The sequence below is a fragment of the Oryzias latipes genome, chromosome 9 (assembly GCF_002234675.1).
Source record: "Oryzias latipes chromosome 9, ASM223467v1".
NCBI classification, from domain to species: domain Eukaryota; kingdom Metazoa; phylum Chordata; class Actinopteri; order Beloniformes; family Adrianichthyidae; genus Oryzias; species Oryzias latipes.
The window spans coordinates 7502383-7516791 of record NC_019867.2 but is presented as its reverse complement, the minus strand read 5'-3'; the positions used below and the strand labels follow the sequence as shown (position 1 = coordinate 7516791).

Here is a 14409-nt window from a genome sequence, read left to right as displayed (position 1 = left end):
AGACCCCCATTAATCAGACGTTTTTACAATGCTGAAATTTTATTGTATTTTATTACAAAGTCAGCATGTTGAAGACATTCTGAGAAGGCAAACGGGGCACAAATGCATGTGGAAACGGAAAATACAGCCACTCAGAAAATGAATTTGTCAACATTCCCCCAATTTGAAATGGACATGTCATTGCAGTTACAACAGCAGGAGTTTGTTCATTCTCAGAGTGCAAGTTCCCAAAGGAAATCAAAAGCTACTGTTTCTATCATTTCAATGAGATGCTAAAAAAAAGGGGCAGGTTAACATCTGAAATTAGGATTGCTACTAATAAAAACCTCCAAGAAGATGCTACTAATTAAAAAAAAATCTGTAGTAGCTCCTTAAGATAAATCTGTTCAAATATGCAATTGTATTAGAAATGTGGAGCAGAAAACAGCTGATGAACAGTGCAGAACATGCTTATTCTCAATACTTTCGTACTTTAATTTGTAGTTTGATCAATTTTATGGGTAAATAAAAAATATAAAGAAGCTTTAAATGAGCTTCTGGCTATAACAAGTTTGCAAAATGGTTGTCCACACATTTGTATTCAAGTATTCATTAACCTCTTATTTTGTAGAAGGAAAAAAAACAGCCTTTTGTGGATTAAAAACAATAAAAATGTCAGATCTATAAAGAGTTCAGGCAGTTTACCCTGCTGCTGTAGATGTTGGCCATAACCACAGGCAGAAATAACATTCGCTTTTAATTGAAATAGGCTTTAAACATTGCAGTTAGATCTGCAAACTGCATATTCTTAGTGTTTCAGCTGAGATAAACGGGGGAAAAAAACTGTTGAACAAGGGCAAATGATGTCTCATCAAACATGGCATTAGTGTGAACGTACTTCAACTCTGTGACGAGTTGTGGAATGAGAAAAGGACCACTGTCCATCTTTCCCCTCTTCTGATTGACCTCTCTGTGATCCATTTCTGTAAGTAAGAACAATAAACGCTGCCCTTTGCACAAGGCACATTAGCGTGCAAGAGTTCACCAAAATAAAGGTCCATCAAACACAAGCTGTGGTCGTCTTTGAGCTTTCAGGACTGAAAACGCTCTCTCCGAGCTACATTTGTACTTCAACTTTTGTCACTTTTACACCAAACTGGAAAGATCAGCACACAAAGGAAGACTTTTTCTGCAGGCCTGTTGAAAGTAAAGATATCAACGATCCCAATCAGAGAGATTTCACTGGACAGCGGAGACGTTTGGCCAATGTTTGCAGCACTTCGCCTCGCAAAAGGTCACAATATGCAAGCGGAACATTTCCTGTTATAAAAGAGAGATGCAGCGTTTCATAAAGGGAAGAAAGACATGTAAAGCATCAGAGCTGCAGATGAAAAAGAGTAAACCTGAAGTCATCCATTCAGTAAACTCAACCTTCAGTCAAGTCAACATTTACAGAAACAAACTCGGATATGAATAAAATGAAAGGTCTGATTTCAGTGGGGAAAAGCCCACTGAAATGAAGCAGGGAATGTCCTTCAACAGTAACACTGGCAGATAGGCTAGGCTGCACTCATTCTGAGCGCATCTCCAAAAAGTTCACGTCAAGTCGGACTGCAAGTCTTCAAGATGGAAATCCAGACCCTTTTCTGATCTTTTACGAGAACAAACCCAACATCTGATTTTTTGTTTTGTTTTATCCTCTGAACTCAAGTATTTGACATGAAAACATCATTTCTGATCTGAATTCCAGCAACTTTATGCAAAAAGCAGCTCCGACGGTGCAAGCTTGACGGGACTGAATTTGAGGCGTTTCAAACTCGTGGAAGGAATTTAAAAAGACATTAACAAAAAATTCAGTTGATTTTTATTTGCTAGGCACGAACCTCATATGCTTTGAGAATCAAGTTTTCTTTAGATCTTTAACCACATCCTGCAACACCCTCAAAAGAAGGCAGAGACAACTGGAAGCTCTGAAAAGGAGATTGTCAGCCTTCTTTTTTTGCCAAACATAGACACTAAATAAGCCGTATAAAGTTCATACTTGGCTTTGATATGTTCGTATAGGTCTTTTACAAGCTTTAACCCATTAAAATGACCAGATGCGACAGACGCATGCATCTTTTTTTTCCCATAAAGGGAGACACATTTGCATGCTTTTATCTTTCTAGCCTGGTAAAAATACAACAATTTTTTTTCCTTTGTATACTTAAAAAAACAACTTTTCATAGAAGATTTGCGTGTTTTTTTTTTTAGTGGGGCTGTTTCAGAAGATTAAAACAAGTGATTGAAACAAGATGACACTTTTATGCGTCTGCTCCTCCTCGTCATCTCGTTAAAAAACAAAAACAAAGAAAAAACAACCGATATGAGGACCAAATGTGCGGAAGAACAGTCACATTATAGACAGCTTCTCTAAACTGTAGAGCACACTACCAACTACATGACATGTATAAAAGATTGGAATTTTGTTTCAATAAATAAAACTAGTAGGATGATTAAAATAAAATAACATCATGAAATATTACCATCAAATGAATGACATTGAATATGAGCAGCTAATAAAAATTCCCTCCCCAAAAATAATTTCTTTCACAGATTTCCGTAGGGTTTTTTTTCTTCAGTTTTTTTTCTTTGAAAAAAGTAAAATATATACTATTTTCATTGTTCTTTGCAATTGTCCTTTTAAAAAAATCAAAGTACCAACAAGTTCTCTGAAATGTATCTACAGCTGTACAATAGCTCTTGCGATAGATCGACGTTGTCTTGCAAGTGAGTTTATGAAAGAGGAAAAAAAAGGAATAGCGCATCATTTTGACATTAAAAAAAAGCCTTTGTACAGATATGAGTTTAAAAAAAAAAGGATAATAAACAATATAAAAGGAGAAGGGGGGTAGAAAGACAGCTTCTTTTTTTTTTAGTGAGATTCTTGAAGGTTTGTCTTCTCTTCAATGGCCAGCTTGACGATTTCTGCCAACTTCAAACGATCAACTTTATCAGAAAAGGCCCGTCCTGCAATGAAAACACTGGTGGTCAAAGACTTGCTCAGTCCTTTGCTCTGATCTCCCTCAGTTTGGAAAAATATGGAGGAATTGGCTTTAAGGAAGACATTACAGAGTCTGCATTGAAAGAACCACTCAGATTACATTTTTTGGGGTTTTTTAACATGTTTTTGTGGCATTTGTCTCACGATAGACAACACATATCAAGAAAATGAAGCTTTAAATGGCATTTTTGAGTATTTATTTATTCAAATGTTGTGAATCAGAAGCAAAGGAAAAATGCTGTTGACATTCAAAAGAGCTAATTTCGAAAGAACTACTGCCGCTCTGTAGAAACTATGTCCTAGAAAACGACACAGATTTTTTATTTTTATTTTAGCTAAAATCGCAAAAAAAGATGATCGGAGTGGGTCTTTAAATCTTTATTTTGATATAAAAGTCTTCTGGAGATAAATGTGCAGAAACCCACAACATGGACGGCTGAGAAAACCTTTGAGTTTCTTTTAGGATTTCGTTTGGAGATCTCTCCCAGAGTCTCTGAACTAAAAGCACATAAAAAAACGAGGAATAAAATGTATTTTTAGGATGAACTACAACTACTGACCGTTCCAGCTGAGCCCCTGCAGGCTGTCTCTCAACAGCTTGCAGTCTCTGTTGAATCTCCAGGCTTCAAACATCACCTCATTCAGCTTTTCATCCTTGTTCTCTCCTGGAAAAGCAGAAGCTCTCACTTGCAACTGACTCACACTTGTATTTCATCATCTTTATTTGGGATTTTCTTCTGATACACAGCTTTGTTGTCTTTTAAATTCAGAAAAGTCTTCCTGCTTTTTCTTTTATTAAATAAAAACTAACTACCAAAAACTACTTAAACCAGCAGCACGTGATAGAAGGTGCAGAGGGTAAGACTGACCGGCTTGTGGTAGAATGCACTGTGCGATGACGTCTCGTAATTTTTCCAGCGCTACGTTGGAGTCTTCGCCTTCGATCTCTGGGTCGTGAATGAAAAAGGTGTCGCTGGGTTTGGGTCTGTAACACAGTCAATAAAACTAATTACAGATTCTAGTGTAAAACAACACATTTCCCATTACCAGCAGAGTAAAAACATCATCATTGCTAATATATTAAGACTCTCAGAAGAATTATGAAAGTAAGGGAGGTGGCGGCACCCGAGCAGTTTCCGCTTCCTGAGGATTGGATTGTTGACAGAATTCAGCGGCTTTAGGCTGACGTTCAGATCCTGGATTCTCATGTTGGCCAGCTGCTCAGCGTGGGCTTGCTGGATTCCTGCAACCACGGCCTGGAAACCAGAGAGCCAGAGAGCGTGACAACCGTTGCATGCAGAGGAACAAAACAGCCGGTCCTGCAGGATGTCTGTATTTTTCCTGATAGGTTTGTGATGTCAATATTAGGAAAAAGTCCTACAATCAAAATCTAAGAAAGATTATTCGGCTGATGCACTTTTCTCCTCTTCTTTTTCCAATTTATTTGTTTGAAAAAACAAATAAATGGAGGTTCTTTGTAAAGGTGAAGGAAAGAAAGCTTACCTTGTCCATCATCATCTGAGCAGACGGCAGCACATTGTCCAAGGCTTCGGTGCAGTTGAGCCACGGATGAGCTAAGACCTCCTCAATAGTGAGCCTCTCCTCTGGCTTCACCTTCAGCAGCCTAATGGGAGCATAAAAGCAGAAAAAAAAATGAGAAACGTGTTCTGGTTGAAGAACATCTGTTTGGGAACACAGGAAAATAACAACTCACTTGCGTACAATATCCTTAGCCATCTCAGAGATCTGGCTCCACTCATCTTCAGGAAAGTCAAAGCTGCCCGTCATTATCTTCTTCCTCATGTCTTTTGGGATGGTTCGACTGTGATGCTTGGAGTAGAACGGTGGATAGCCGCACAGCATTATGTAGATAATCACACCCAGAGACCACAAGTCACAGCTCTGCAGGGAGCCAATAAATATAGATTTAAACATCAGTTGAGCGCACAGCACTTTCTATCAATTTGCTCACTGAGAATGACTCATTTCTGGCTCGAGCCTCACTTTGTTATATGTATAGGGAGTTGGCGAGGTAGGTATAATTCCAGACTTTTCTTTCTGGTGTCTTCTTTGAGCCTCGAGTACCTGAAAGACAATAAAATGTGAGCTGATCCCCTGAAATAAAAAAAAAACAAGTCTGAGATTGACATGTCTGGATTTTGTACCTGAGGTGCTACGTAGTAAGGGGTAAACTGAGGAGTCATCAAGTCTCCTTGATCAATTTTGGCAAAGCCAAAGTCACACAACTTGACAGGAGCATCCTACAGAAAGAGACCAAAACAACTGCATGACAGAGAGAAAAATGTCAAAGTAAAACGAGCACAGAAACGTTATTTAACAAAATGAGAGGTCTACACAGATCCCTGCAGCTGGTGCTTCAAACTGTTTTTTAGCTTATGGCAGTAATTTCTGAATTTCTGTTACTTCTACCAGATGAACCCTCTATTATGGTAAACAAACACGGAGGGTGTGTGTCAATTCCCTCAATGCTCGCTACTTAGGGCGCTGTGGCATTTTGTCGGGCTGTCCGAATCTACAATTCCAAAATCAAGTGCCACCGAAATTTCCCCGAAGTCTCAGCAAAAAACTAGTGTGGATTAATGCTCATTCGATTAACTAATACAGACCACAATGCATTGTGTTTGAATGGTTTGTCATTTAAGAAAATGTCTGCACATTTATTTTTTTATAAAATCGTAAAAGTTGAAACGCTTTTTTGACGTAGAAAAGACACTGGACGGGCCACAAGCTCCGCGCTCTGCTTCATTCCGATGCATCCACTCGTAGACACCTAGATCCAAGTACGTCTTTGTTTTCTGGAATCTGGCTCTAAACTGAACGGCTGAATAGCTCCAACATTGCTCGCAATTTCTGCTGCACAGCTAATGTTAGGTTGGGGGTCTGAGGGACTGTAAGCTAGCGGGATAGAATGTAAACAGAGATCTCTCAGCAATGGGAAGGGGTGGGTGGGGGGCGGAGTGTGCTCCACGTCAGCTCACAACTCAGAGGTGAATTTCTAATGAACTCCTGCCGCTCTGCAGAAACTATGTCCTAGAAAACAACAGGTTTTGTTTTGAGCGAAAAGCACCACAATCATAATTACATAAAAATCCACTGGGAACATTTTTGGCTCAAAAGATGATCGGAGTGAGTCTTCAAAGTTTTAGTGCTGGCTTTCCTGGTGTGCTTGGAAAAATACACGTATATCAGTGTAAATCCGGGAACTTACTAAAGAGTTATCCTTGAAGAGCAGGTTTTCTGGCTTCAGATCACGATGTGCAATATTTAGGGAGTGACAGTGTGCTAATGCTTGACTAATCTGTAGGGGGGTAAAAAACAAAAAACAAGGTCAAACTGGAACAATTCTTTGTGTGTTTTATTGCTCACCTGATCAAAGTTTCTGTATGCAGAAGCAACCTGGAATGTTGGTGCCTTAAAACTGTTTTACTACAAACCCTAACAACTATGATGCATGTGTCTTCAGGTACCTGTTTGGTGACCTGACTCGCCATCTTCTCAGTAAAGTGCCTGTGTTGACTGATTCTGTGGAAGAGCTCACCCCCTTCCATCATTTCCATGACAATCAGGAGCCTTGCTCTTAAAGAAAAGAGAGGAAAATAAAATAATGGGTGAGTCAACATCAGTAAACGTAAAAACGAAATGCACTGATATGGAAATCTTTTGACTTCCAGAATGAAGCTCACCTAAAAAGCAAAGTAAGTGCAGTTCACCAAGTAACCACTAGGGGTGGGTTCCTATTGCAACTGAGCGCACATTCACTTCAATGCAAATGGTTCAACTTCACAAATGAAATGAGAAACACAATTTGGCCGTTGTGGCTACATTTAATATTCAAACCACTTTACAGGACAGTTTTATATTTATAACAAAATGTTGCCAATAAAAGTTATTTTTTCGATTGACTAAAAACTTTCAGATTCTCAGATCTATGGCCTTACTGGGCATGTTCCAACAAGTTGATTCTCCCACCCTTGAGCTTCTTGTCAGTCAAATTTGGGTTCAGTTATGAAATACTTTGAATAAATATAGACATCTACAGAGTTAAAAAACATAAATAAAAGAATGCATTCCTGCGAGTCATGTAATCACTCCAGCCGTCATCTCTTTTACTGGTACATGTGTGTATTGCATAGTGAGGTCTGGATTGTTTTTAACAGCGAGTGTTTTACATTGGCACATTAGGATCGTCGGAGGCAATTCTTCGCCTTCTATGGTTTTTCTAATCAATCAAAAGCAACCAGAACCACAAAGATCAACAGGAAAAGCAGTGACACATGAACTCCACAGGACACACAGTTGACGGCTTAAACTCTTGAAATAAATGATCTGGGTGGCTAGCTTCTGCATTTGCACAGTCATGCTGACTGATCTTTCAAAGATTTATTAAAAGTTGCATAAAAACCTCCACAAGATATCAAGAGATTGTCCCCAAAGCGAGTTTCTTACCTGGGGCTGGATTCATGAGGGAACTGGACACTGTTGGCATAAACATCCAAGATCTGCACTATGTTTGGGTGGTTGGCACACATCATATGGAGACGTACCTGTTTGGAAAGCAGTTCCATAAGTGTGGACAGGCCAGCACAGTTACTATGACCAACAGGTGGATCTGAAAATGACTATTTGACCATAAATAATAAATGAACTCGCACCATATTAGCTCGTTTGCAGTTTAAGGGGCAGCATATTTTCCAAATATAGCAATTTAGCACTGCAAGTTTATGAATTCTCAATTAAAATTGTTTATTATAAAAAACAAACAATTGTCAATAATGACAAATAATTGTGTTGAATGAAGACTGAAAGCAGAAGAAAGAAGAAGAACCAAAAACTATCAAACATGAGGATTCATTGAACCAAGACACGTCTAACCTCATTTCTGGCTTTGGGCCGATCAATGAGGATTTTCAGCGCCAGGCGTTCCTGAGATGACTTCTTCACACAAACTCTAGACGAGAAGAACACAAGGGGCAACAATGCGTTAAGCAACGCAACAACCCAAATGTTTATCAGCCACAAAGGTGGGTAAAGACTCTGAAAGGTCGTTTTTGGAGTCTAATCATCTGATCTAAATCCTGATCTGCAAAATGAATTCAAGGTCTGTTTATAAAATACAAAACCCAAAACAAAGTTGGACTGCCACAATATTCAGAGCTCAAAAGCTCAAATTTATCCTTAATAAGAAATATGCTAAAATATGAAGAGCAAACACATATGAAAAAAATAAAGCTTTACTTGGGGGCACATATCATTACAGTCCCAGTCAGAACAGACCTTGTGCAAGATGAGCGACAGTCCTGCATTGCTTTAACACTCCCTACAGAGTTTTATATCTATAATAATGGTGTTCCAAAAGTCAAAATTACCCGAGTTCACTGAGATTTTCAGCATTGATGTGGCAACATTTACTCCCCCTCCACTAAGCTAGAGGGGTCTTTTAAGGAAGCACCGGTATGCAAGTAGGTTTCCTCAGGAGGAGAAACTCTCACTCTCTGATGAGGCAAGAAAGCAACAAGGGGCGGGGACAGCACATCAAGGTTGGTTGCCTCATCATTCCACCTGATGAAATTCCTAAGTCTCTGCTGTGCTGTAAAGGAGTCACACAAATCCTTGGTTTTTCCCAGATATTTAGTTTTTGTACGTCGTTTCTGACTGTCAGAATGGTTACAGAAAGCAGCAGTGGATGCAGTTTATTTTGCTCAGACAAAAACACGGCAAACAGTTTTGCTGAGGAGCAATTTATGCAAGTTTCTGAACAAAACTCATTAAACAGCCTGATTTGGTGTCAAACGCTTCTTTAACCAGGTATTGTTTGACTGACAATGAGTCCTCTGTTTGTTGCAGTGCGATTCATGTACTGTCCCTCTTTTCCTCTCCCCTCCTGGGGAGTGGGAGTGCTTCCAGATCCCATTTGGCTGATCCGTGCTCCTGTACCTGACCGTGTATCTCATCTCTGGCTCGCCCCTACTACTCCTCCTACACCTGGCTGTGGATCCTGTCTCCAACTCGACTCGCGCCCCCGGCCGTCCCCCCAACTATGTCTGGATGAAGCTCGTCTGCTGGACTTTAAATATGTAGTTGTAGAGTTAGATAAGTTCATTCTTCTCTATGAGTTCTGGTAAATCGCCTTTCCGTCCTGGGGGAGGATCCCTCCTTTATGTGGGCACCAATGAGGTTTCTTTGTTTTTTTCCGGAATCCGTTTTTTTATGAGTTTTTCCTTACCGCGAAGGGGGGTCTAAGGGCAGGGATGTCCAGTTTAGTTTAGTCTGTTTAGTTAGCTCAAGTTAGTATTTTCCTATTGAACTCTATGTATTTATGATCCTTTTGATTTTATGTTTTATTTTTTCAATTACTGACATGAAGCCCATCGAGTCGACTGTTGTTGTGAATTTGGGCTACACAAATAAAATTGAATTGAATCTAAATTTGCAGGATTTGCTCCCTACAGTGCGTGCGTGGTTCTGTGTTTGTAATGAAAGCAGTTTGACATTCTATGACATGATGCTTGACTGACTTTAGACCGAAGATACAGGCATTACTACATAAGAATGTTGGATAGAAGATGCTTATTCTTAGAAAAAGTTCACTTTTCTTGTGTTACACACTTATTTGTTCACAGATTATTCTAACCGTACCTCACCACTGCTAACGTCTGATTAATAGTTTGTGTAGTTGGCTGAATAATTTTTATTTGAAATATGAAAACTGGATATAGTTTCATCTGAAGCTCCAGCTTTTCTTTCTGTTAATAAATCTGGTTCCAGTGTGTATTTATTTGCATTGAACGGATGATTAGTTCAACTAAATCAATAAAGTCAGCGAAGACAAACGTTTTGATAATCAGTCAGAACTTATCTGGATTCAATGCAAGAAAAAGTCTTTTACTATAAGCATTATCTATTTTTTTCTTTAAAAACAAAATAAATCATAAAAGTTCCCCTTAAACTTTAAGCAGAAGTACAGATTTATGAGCAGGTTCTGCTAAAATAATAATAATTTACCACCTAATTCTGTACTAAACACAGGCGCAGAGGGTTGGTGGGGCCGCTGTGGACCCAAAGTCCAATTTTGTGAAAATAATCAACCATAAAAGGCTGATCCACCTCCTGACTTAAGGAGGGAGTGTTTATTTTTTTTGTCATTTTCCTGGAAAGTGGAAGTTAAAACTTAAAAACATGGACACGAACACTTCCAAACTTTTACTTGCAAACAAACTTTGACAAAATACCAGACTAGGCTTTCCATGACAGGGTTCACAACTATTTCATTTTGTGCTTTAAAGAAACTTTTTATTCTCAAATTAAACCGTCTAAACATGCAGCCCCCTTAAACTCAAACTATTCCATTGAAGTCTCACCAACAGAAACATTCTGCTTTGGTGAAAGGTCCCTGGACTGTGTAGAAAGAAATGAGAATGAAATTTCCACTAAAAGCTGACTCAGATTGAGTTAGAGCATTATAAAAAATAAAAAAAAACATTAATCATAGGTTTTGTGACGAGGATGAAGGATTTCTCTGTCTTGCTGCCTGAAACCGACATCTGAAATCCGTTCTTGCCTCTTTCTGACAGGCTCAAAGATGCTGAACGAGCAGAAGTGAAGTGGTGGCAGCTATTGATATATGAGAGGCTTTATCTGGCTGAAATCAGCAGGTCGGTGGTTTAAAATGGACGGCAGCAAAGCAGTTTCCTTCTGTTTGAGACTCAGCTTTAACATGTCAGAAGTCTTTTAGGATATTTCGGACATCAACACACAATTTGGCATAAAAGAAATATCAAACACTGGGGGTTAAGGCGATTCCTGTTTTAGTTTATTTCCTTGTAGTCTCCACTCTGTTAGAATTGCAATAACAAAAAAGACTAAAAATGAGTTAAGCAGCAGATAAACAGGTTCAGCATTCCCGGAAAAGCATACCAGTAAAGCATACGCTCTACTGCAGTAATATGTTTAGATACAGTACCTTTTTTTTAATTATTATTTCTTTTCGCTCATTTTCATTCATTCATCTTTTAGACCCGTTTTGTCCCTTTCGGGGTGGGCGAAGGCAGGGGGGGGGGCATCCTGGACAGGTCGGCAGTCTGTCTGCAGGGCCACAAATCACACACCCATGCACACTCGCATACAAACCTAGGGATTCCACTGATTCAGCAAAGTCAGTTTTCTATCATAATTAATATTCTCCAACCTTAATGTTAGCAAAAAAAAAGTGTGAGGACTCCTTTCCATGAACAAAACAACAACAACACAGGATCACTTGTTCTGGTCATTTTTCAAAGAAAACATGTCTTGAACATAAAAAACGGTTAAATCGGTTGTTTCAAGACTTGAGATGATGAAGAAAATGGTCGTCGCTCACCTGACGGGACCACTGATTCCAGCTCCCAACTTCTGGGTCCAGTTTATGTTGTATTCATCCAGGATGGATGATTCCTGTTCGAATTGGAAAAAGGTTAGAATATTATAAAGGAAGCAGGTGCAGCTGTAATATCCGAATGTGTACTATATTATTATTTATGCAGAAATATCTACTTTGCGATCAAATGAAAAACATTAAGATTCAAAGTTCGTAGAGACATTTTACATCTCAGAAAACTGTCCAGTGTCATTCCTCCAATTTAGTTAAGGAGCGCTAGAAAATTGATGCCACAAACTGATCATCCAATACCTGCAATACGCAACTAAATCACAATACAAGGTATTAACATTAAATAAGCATTTTAAAGCCGCATATTGATCATCCTTTGAGTTATTTTCAAAGCGTTCCCAGTGTTTTTTTTTTTAAATTATGATTATGCTGTTTTTAGCCAAAATCTCGTTGTTTTCTAGGACATAGTTTCTGCAGAGCGGAAGGACTTGATTAGAAATGCGTTGTGGGTGGGACTGTTAGCGCGGAGCAGCACCGCCCCCCCAAACATTTTCAAACAACTTAAATGAAGAAATACTTAAAAAAAAAAAAATGCAATTCTAGGCCAGATTTTCTTTACATATGTCCTCCATCATCAAAACTGCCACAAAAACATGTTAAAAACACACATTTCATCTGAGTGGGACTTTATCAAGAGTTATTTGCATTCAGAGAAAGTTCGTACTTCCCTGTTATCACTACCTTTAGCAATGGCTAAACATGCATCATCAGGTGAATCATTTCACAACAGCGCCAGCCCAAACAGAAGTTACCTGAAGACAAACAACTCGGCTGCCATGATGCTACACCTGAGAAAGGTTAAGCACTGCAGTCTAAAGAAATGCCTTAGGATTACTTTAGTGCGACCGGGAGGAGTAGAAATCATTCACTTCTTCACATTGTTCTTTTCCAAATTTGATCACGAAATAAGAAAATGGTTGTTCTTCCCTTTTGTTTTGTAATTAAATCAAGATAGGATCATTGTGAGCAACTGCTGATTGCATAGTTCCTTCAAATTCTTGACAATTCAATCTGTTTAGTGTAAACAAATATGGATTTTAAGCTGCGTGTCTTGTTTTGTTTAAAGGTTTTAACAGTCAAATTGCTTTGTGGATTTAGGTTTTTCAACATAACAGCCGATTTTCGGTTTAATTTCTTGTAGTCAGTGATCCTAAGGGTTTTAAAGTCTATAAAGTTTAGGCAACAAACGCAACTCATGATGTTGTCTAAAGGACACTTTTTTTATGGTGTCATCAGTGTCACACCAAGATTTTATGATAGTGTGATGCAACCTCTTATCATTAGAAACAAAATAAAACTGTCAGAAATAGAAATTAAACTGGTAAATCATTAAAAAGCCCATAAGTAACTGCCAGACATGACATGTTCACTTACCTTGATGAACTTGTCTGCGTCCTCTGACATGCTGCTCTGTCTGTCAGGTGAACTATGTCACGGTCTCTCTCTGGGGTAGAAACGAGTCGTTCTTCCAGGACCTTTACCAAAGCTTTGGCCTTGTGACCCCGGGCTAGACCAAGGCTCGTTATAGCACTACTGAGGACAGGACAAGGCCATAACAGCACGGATCAGCCACAGCTGAAGGGGGTCCCCTTCGAAACCCGAAGCCCGCACGGCCGGTGCGGGGTGACGTCGGATCACAACCTCGGGGTCCTCCGACTAGCACTTCCAGTCGTCTCGCGTTAACCGTAGTGACCATGAGCCTCAGAGTCCAAACAGGGAAATGCAAATTCTAACGCGTGCTAGCACCCCAACACTGAGGGGGCACACACAACAGAGCACCGGAGCCGAAACGGTATTTTAGTCGGAGGTTGGCGAAGTCACTGAAACTGAACGTGACTGTGCCAAGACTGGTTGCTAACAAATCCACCGTACACATAACACTAAAACACGTCCGAGAGAGCTAATTCTAGCCGAAAATGGTATCTGTAAACCCTCCTTTCTCGAGCAGATCAACACTGATCTGACACACAGCGGGCACACGGCGTTCCCAACAGCGTCTTATGCTGTCGCGGTGTTAGCTAGCTAAGCTTAGCTAACTCAGACAACTTTAGTTGTCAAGCGACATGATAACTGTCTTTTGTAAGACATGATCGTAAAGACGCTAAAATGGTGGGGATCAATGACAGTATAGGCTGACAAAGTGCGTCTTCACTGTTGACCAAGATGATACCTGCATCTCTGCTCTATATTTTGCTAATCCCAACGCTACTTGTCAGAGAAATACACAAGCCGCCGAGTCGGTACGACGCAGTAGCTGTTCGTGCAGAACGCCTGATCAAAAACGGGAGCATATTATTATTATTATAAATTCAAGCAACTTTCTAACAATCCATCATAAAAAATAAACCTGCATGTTGTGTTGTTTTCCACGTGAAGTTGTGGGTGTTTTTCTATTTTTTATTTTGAAAGGCCAGTCAGTTCAAGAAACATTCACTCCATTGTGAATTGGATTTCCATGCTAATTTTAATTAGTCGATCCAGTTTAATGAGCATCTTTAAAATAGATTTATCTATTTTTGACGCTTTTCGCGTTTTAAAGTAAATTTGCAAAACAATTTAAAGAAAACCCCACAGATAGCAATTAAGGCAAAAACGCTTTTTACTAAACTAAACACATAAATACTTGTACAATTCAATTAAATCTAACATATTTGACAGTTGTCCAAACATGCATACCAACGAACAAAACTGGGTTATTTAAAAAACTACAAATTTAAAAAGAAAAGCACTTTAGAAAATGTATTTATTTGAATTTTGTGTTGTTGTAGTACTCACTTTTTGTTGCCTCTTTGAGAACTCCCATGTAATCTTTCACCTCACATTTTATTTATTAGTAGTGTCTGTTCACAATAATCATTGACTGTTGTTTAAAATCTTCTTTATTTTTTAATATCTTAAGAAATTTTGTCCAGTTGAGAGATGCAAAACTTGCACAAAGACG

The 14409-nt window shown here is 39.1% G+C and overlaps 1 protein-coding gene across 1 annotated transcript; it reads right to left on the bottom strand.

The window, feature by feature from the left end:
- Positions 1 to 15: 15 nt before the first annotated feature.
- On the bottom strand, positions 16 to 13723 carry mapkapk5 (mitogen-activated protein kinase-activated protein kinase 5). Its single transcript, XM_004072293.4, has 14 exons — positions 12843 to 13723; positions 11400 to 11473; positions 7916 to 7991; positions 7490 to 7587; positions 6511 to 6619; positions 6252 to 6341; positions 5188 to 5283; positions 5027 to 5107; positions 4737 to 4924; positions 4526 to 4646; positions 4148 to 4278; positions 3892 to 4007; positions 3583 to 3687; positions 16 to 2988 (listed from the first exon to the last, which is right to left on the bottom strand). The coding sequence occupies exons 1-14, from the start codon at positions 12870 to 12872 to the stop codon at positions 2894 to 2896; spliced, it is 1410 nt and encodes a 469-aa protein (XP_004072341.1). The 5' UTR covers positions 12873 to 13723; the 3' UTR covers positions 16 to 2893.
- Positions 13724 to 14409: the final 686 nt, after the last annotated feature.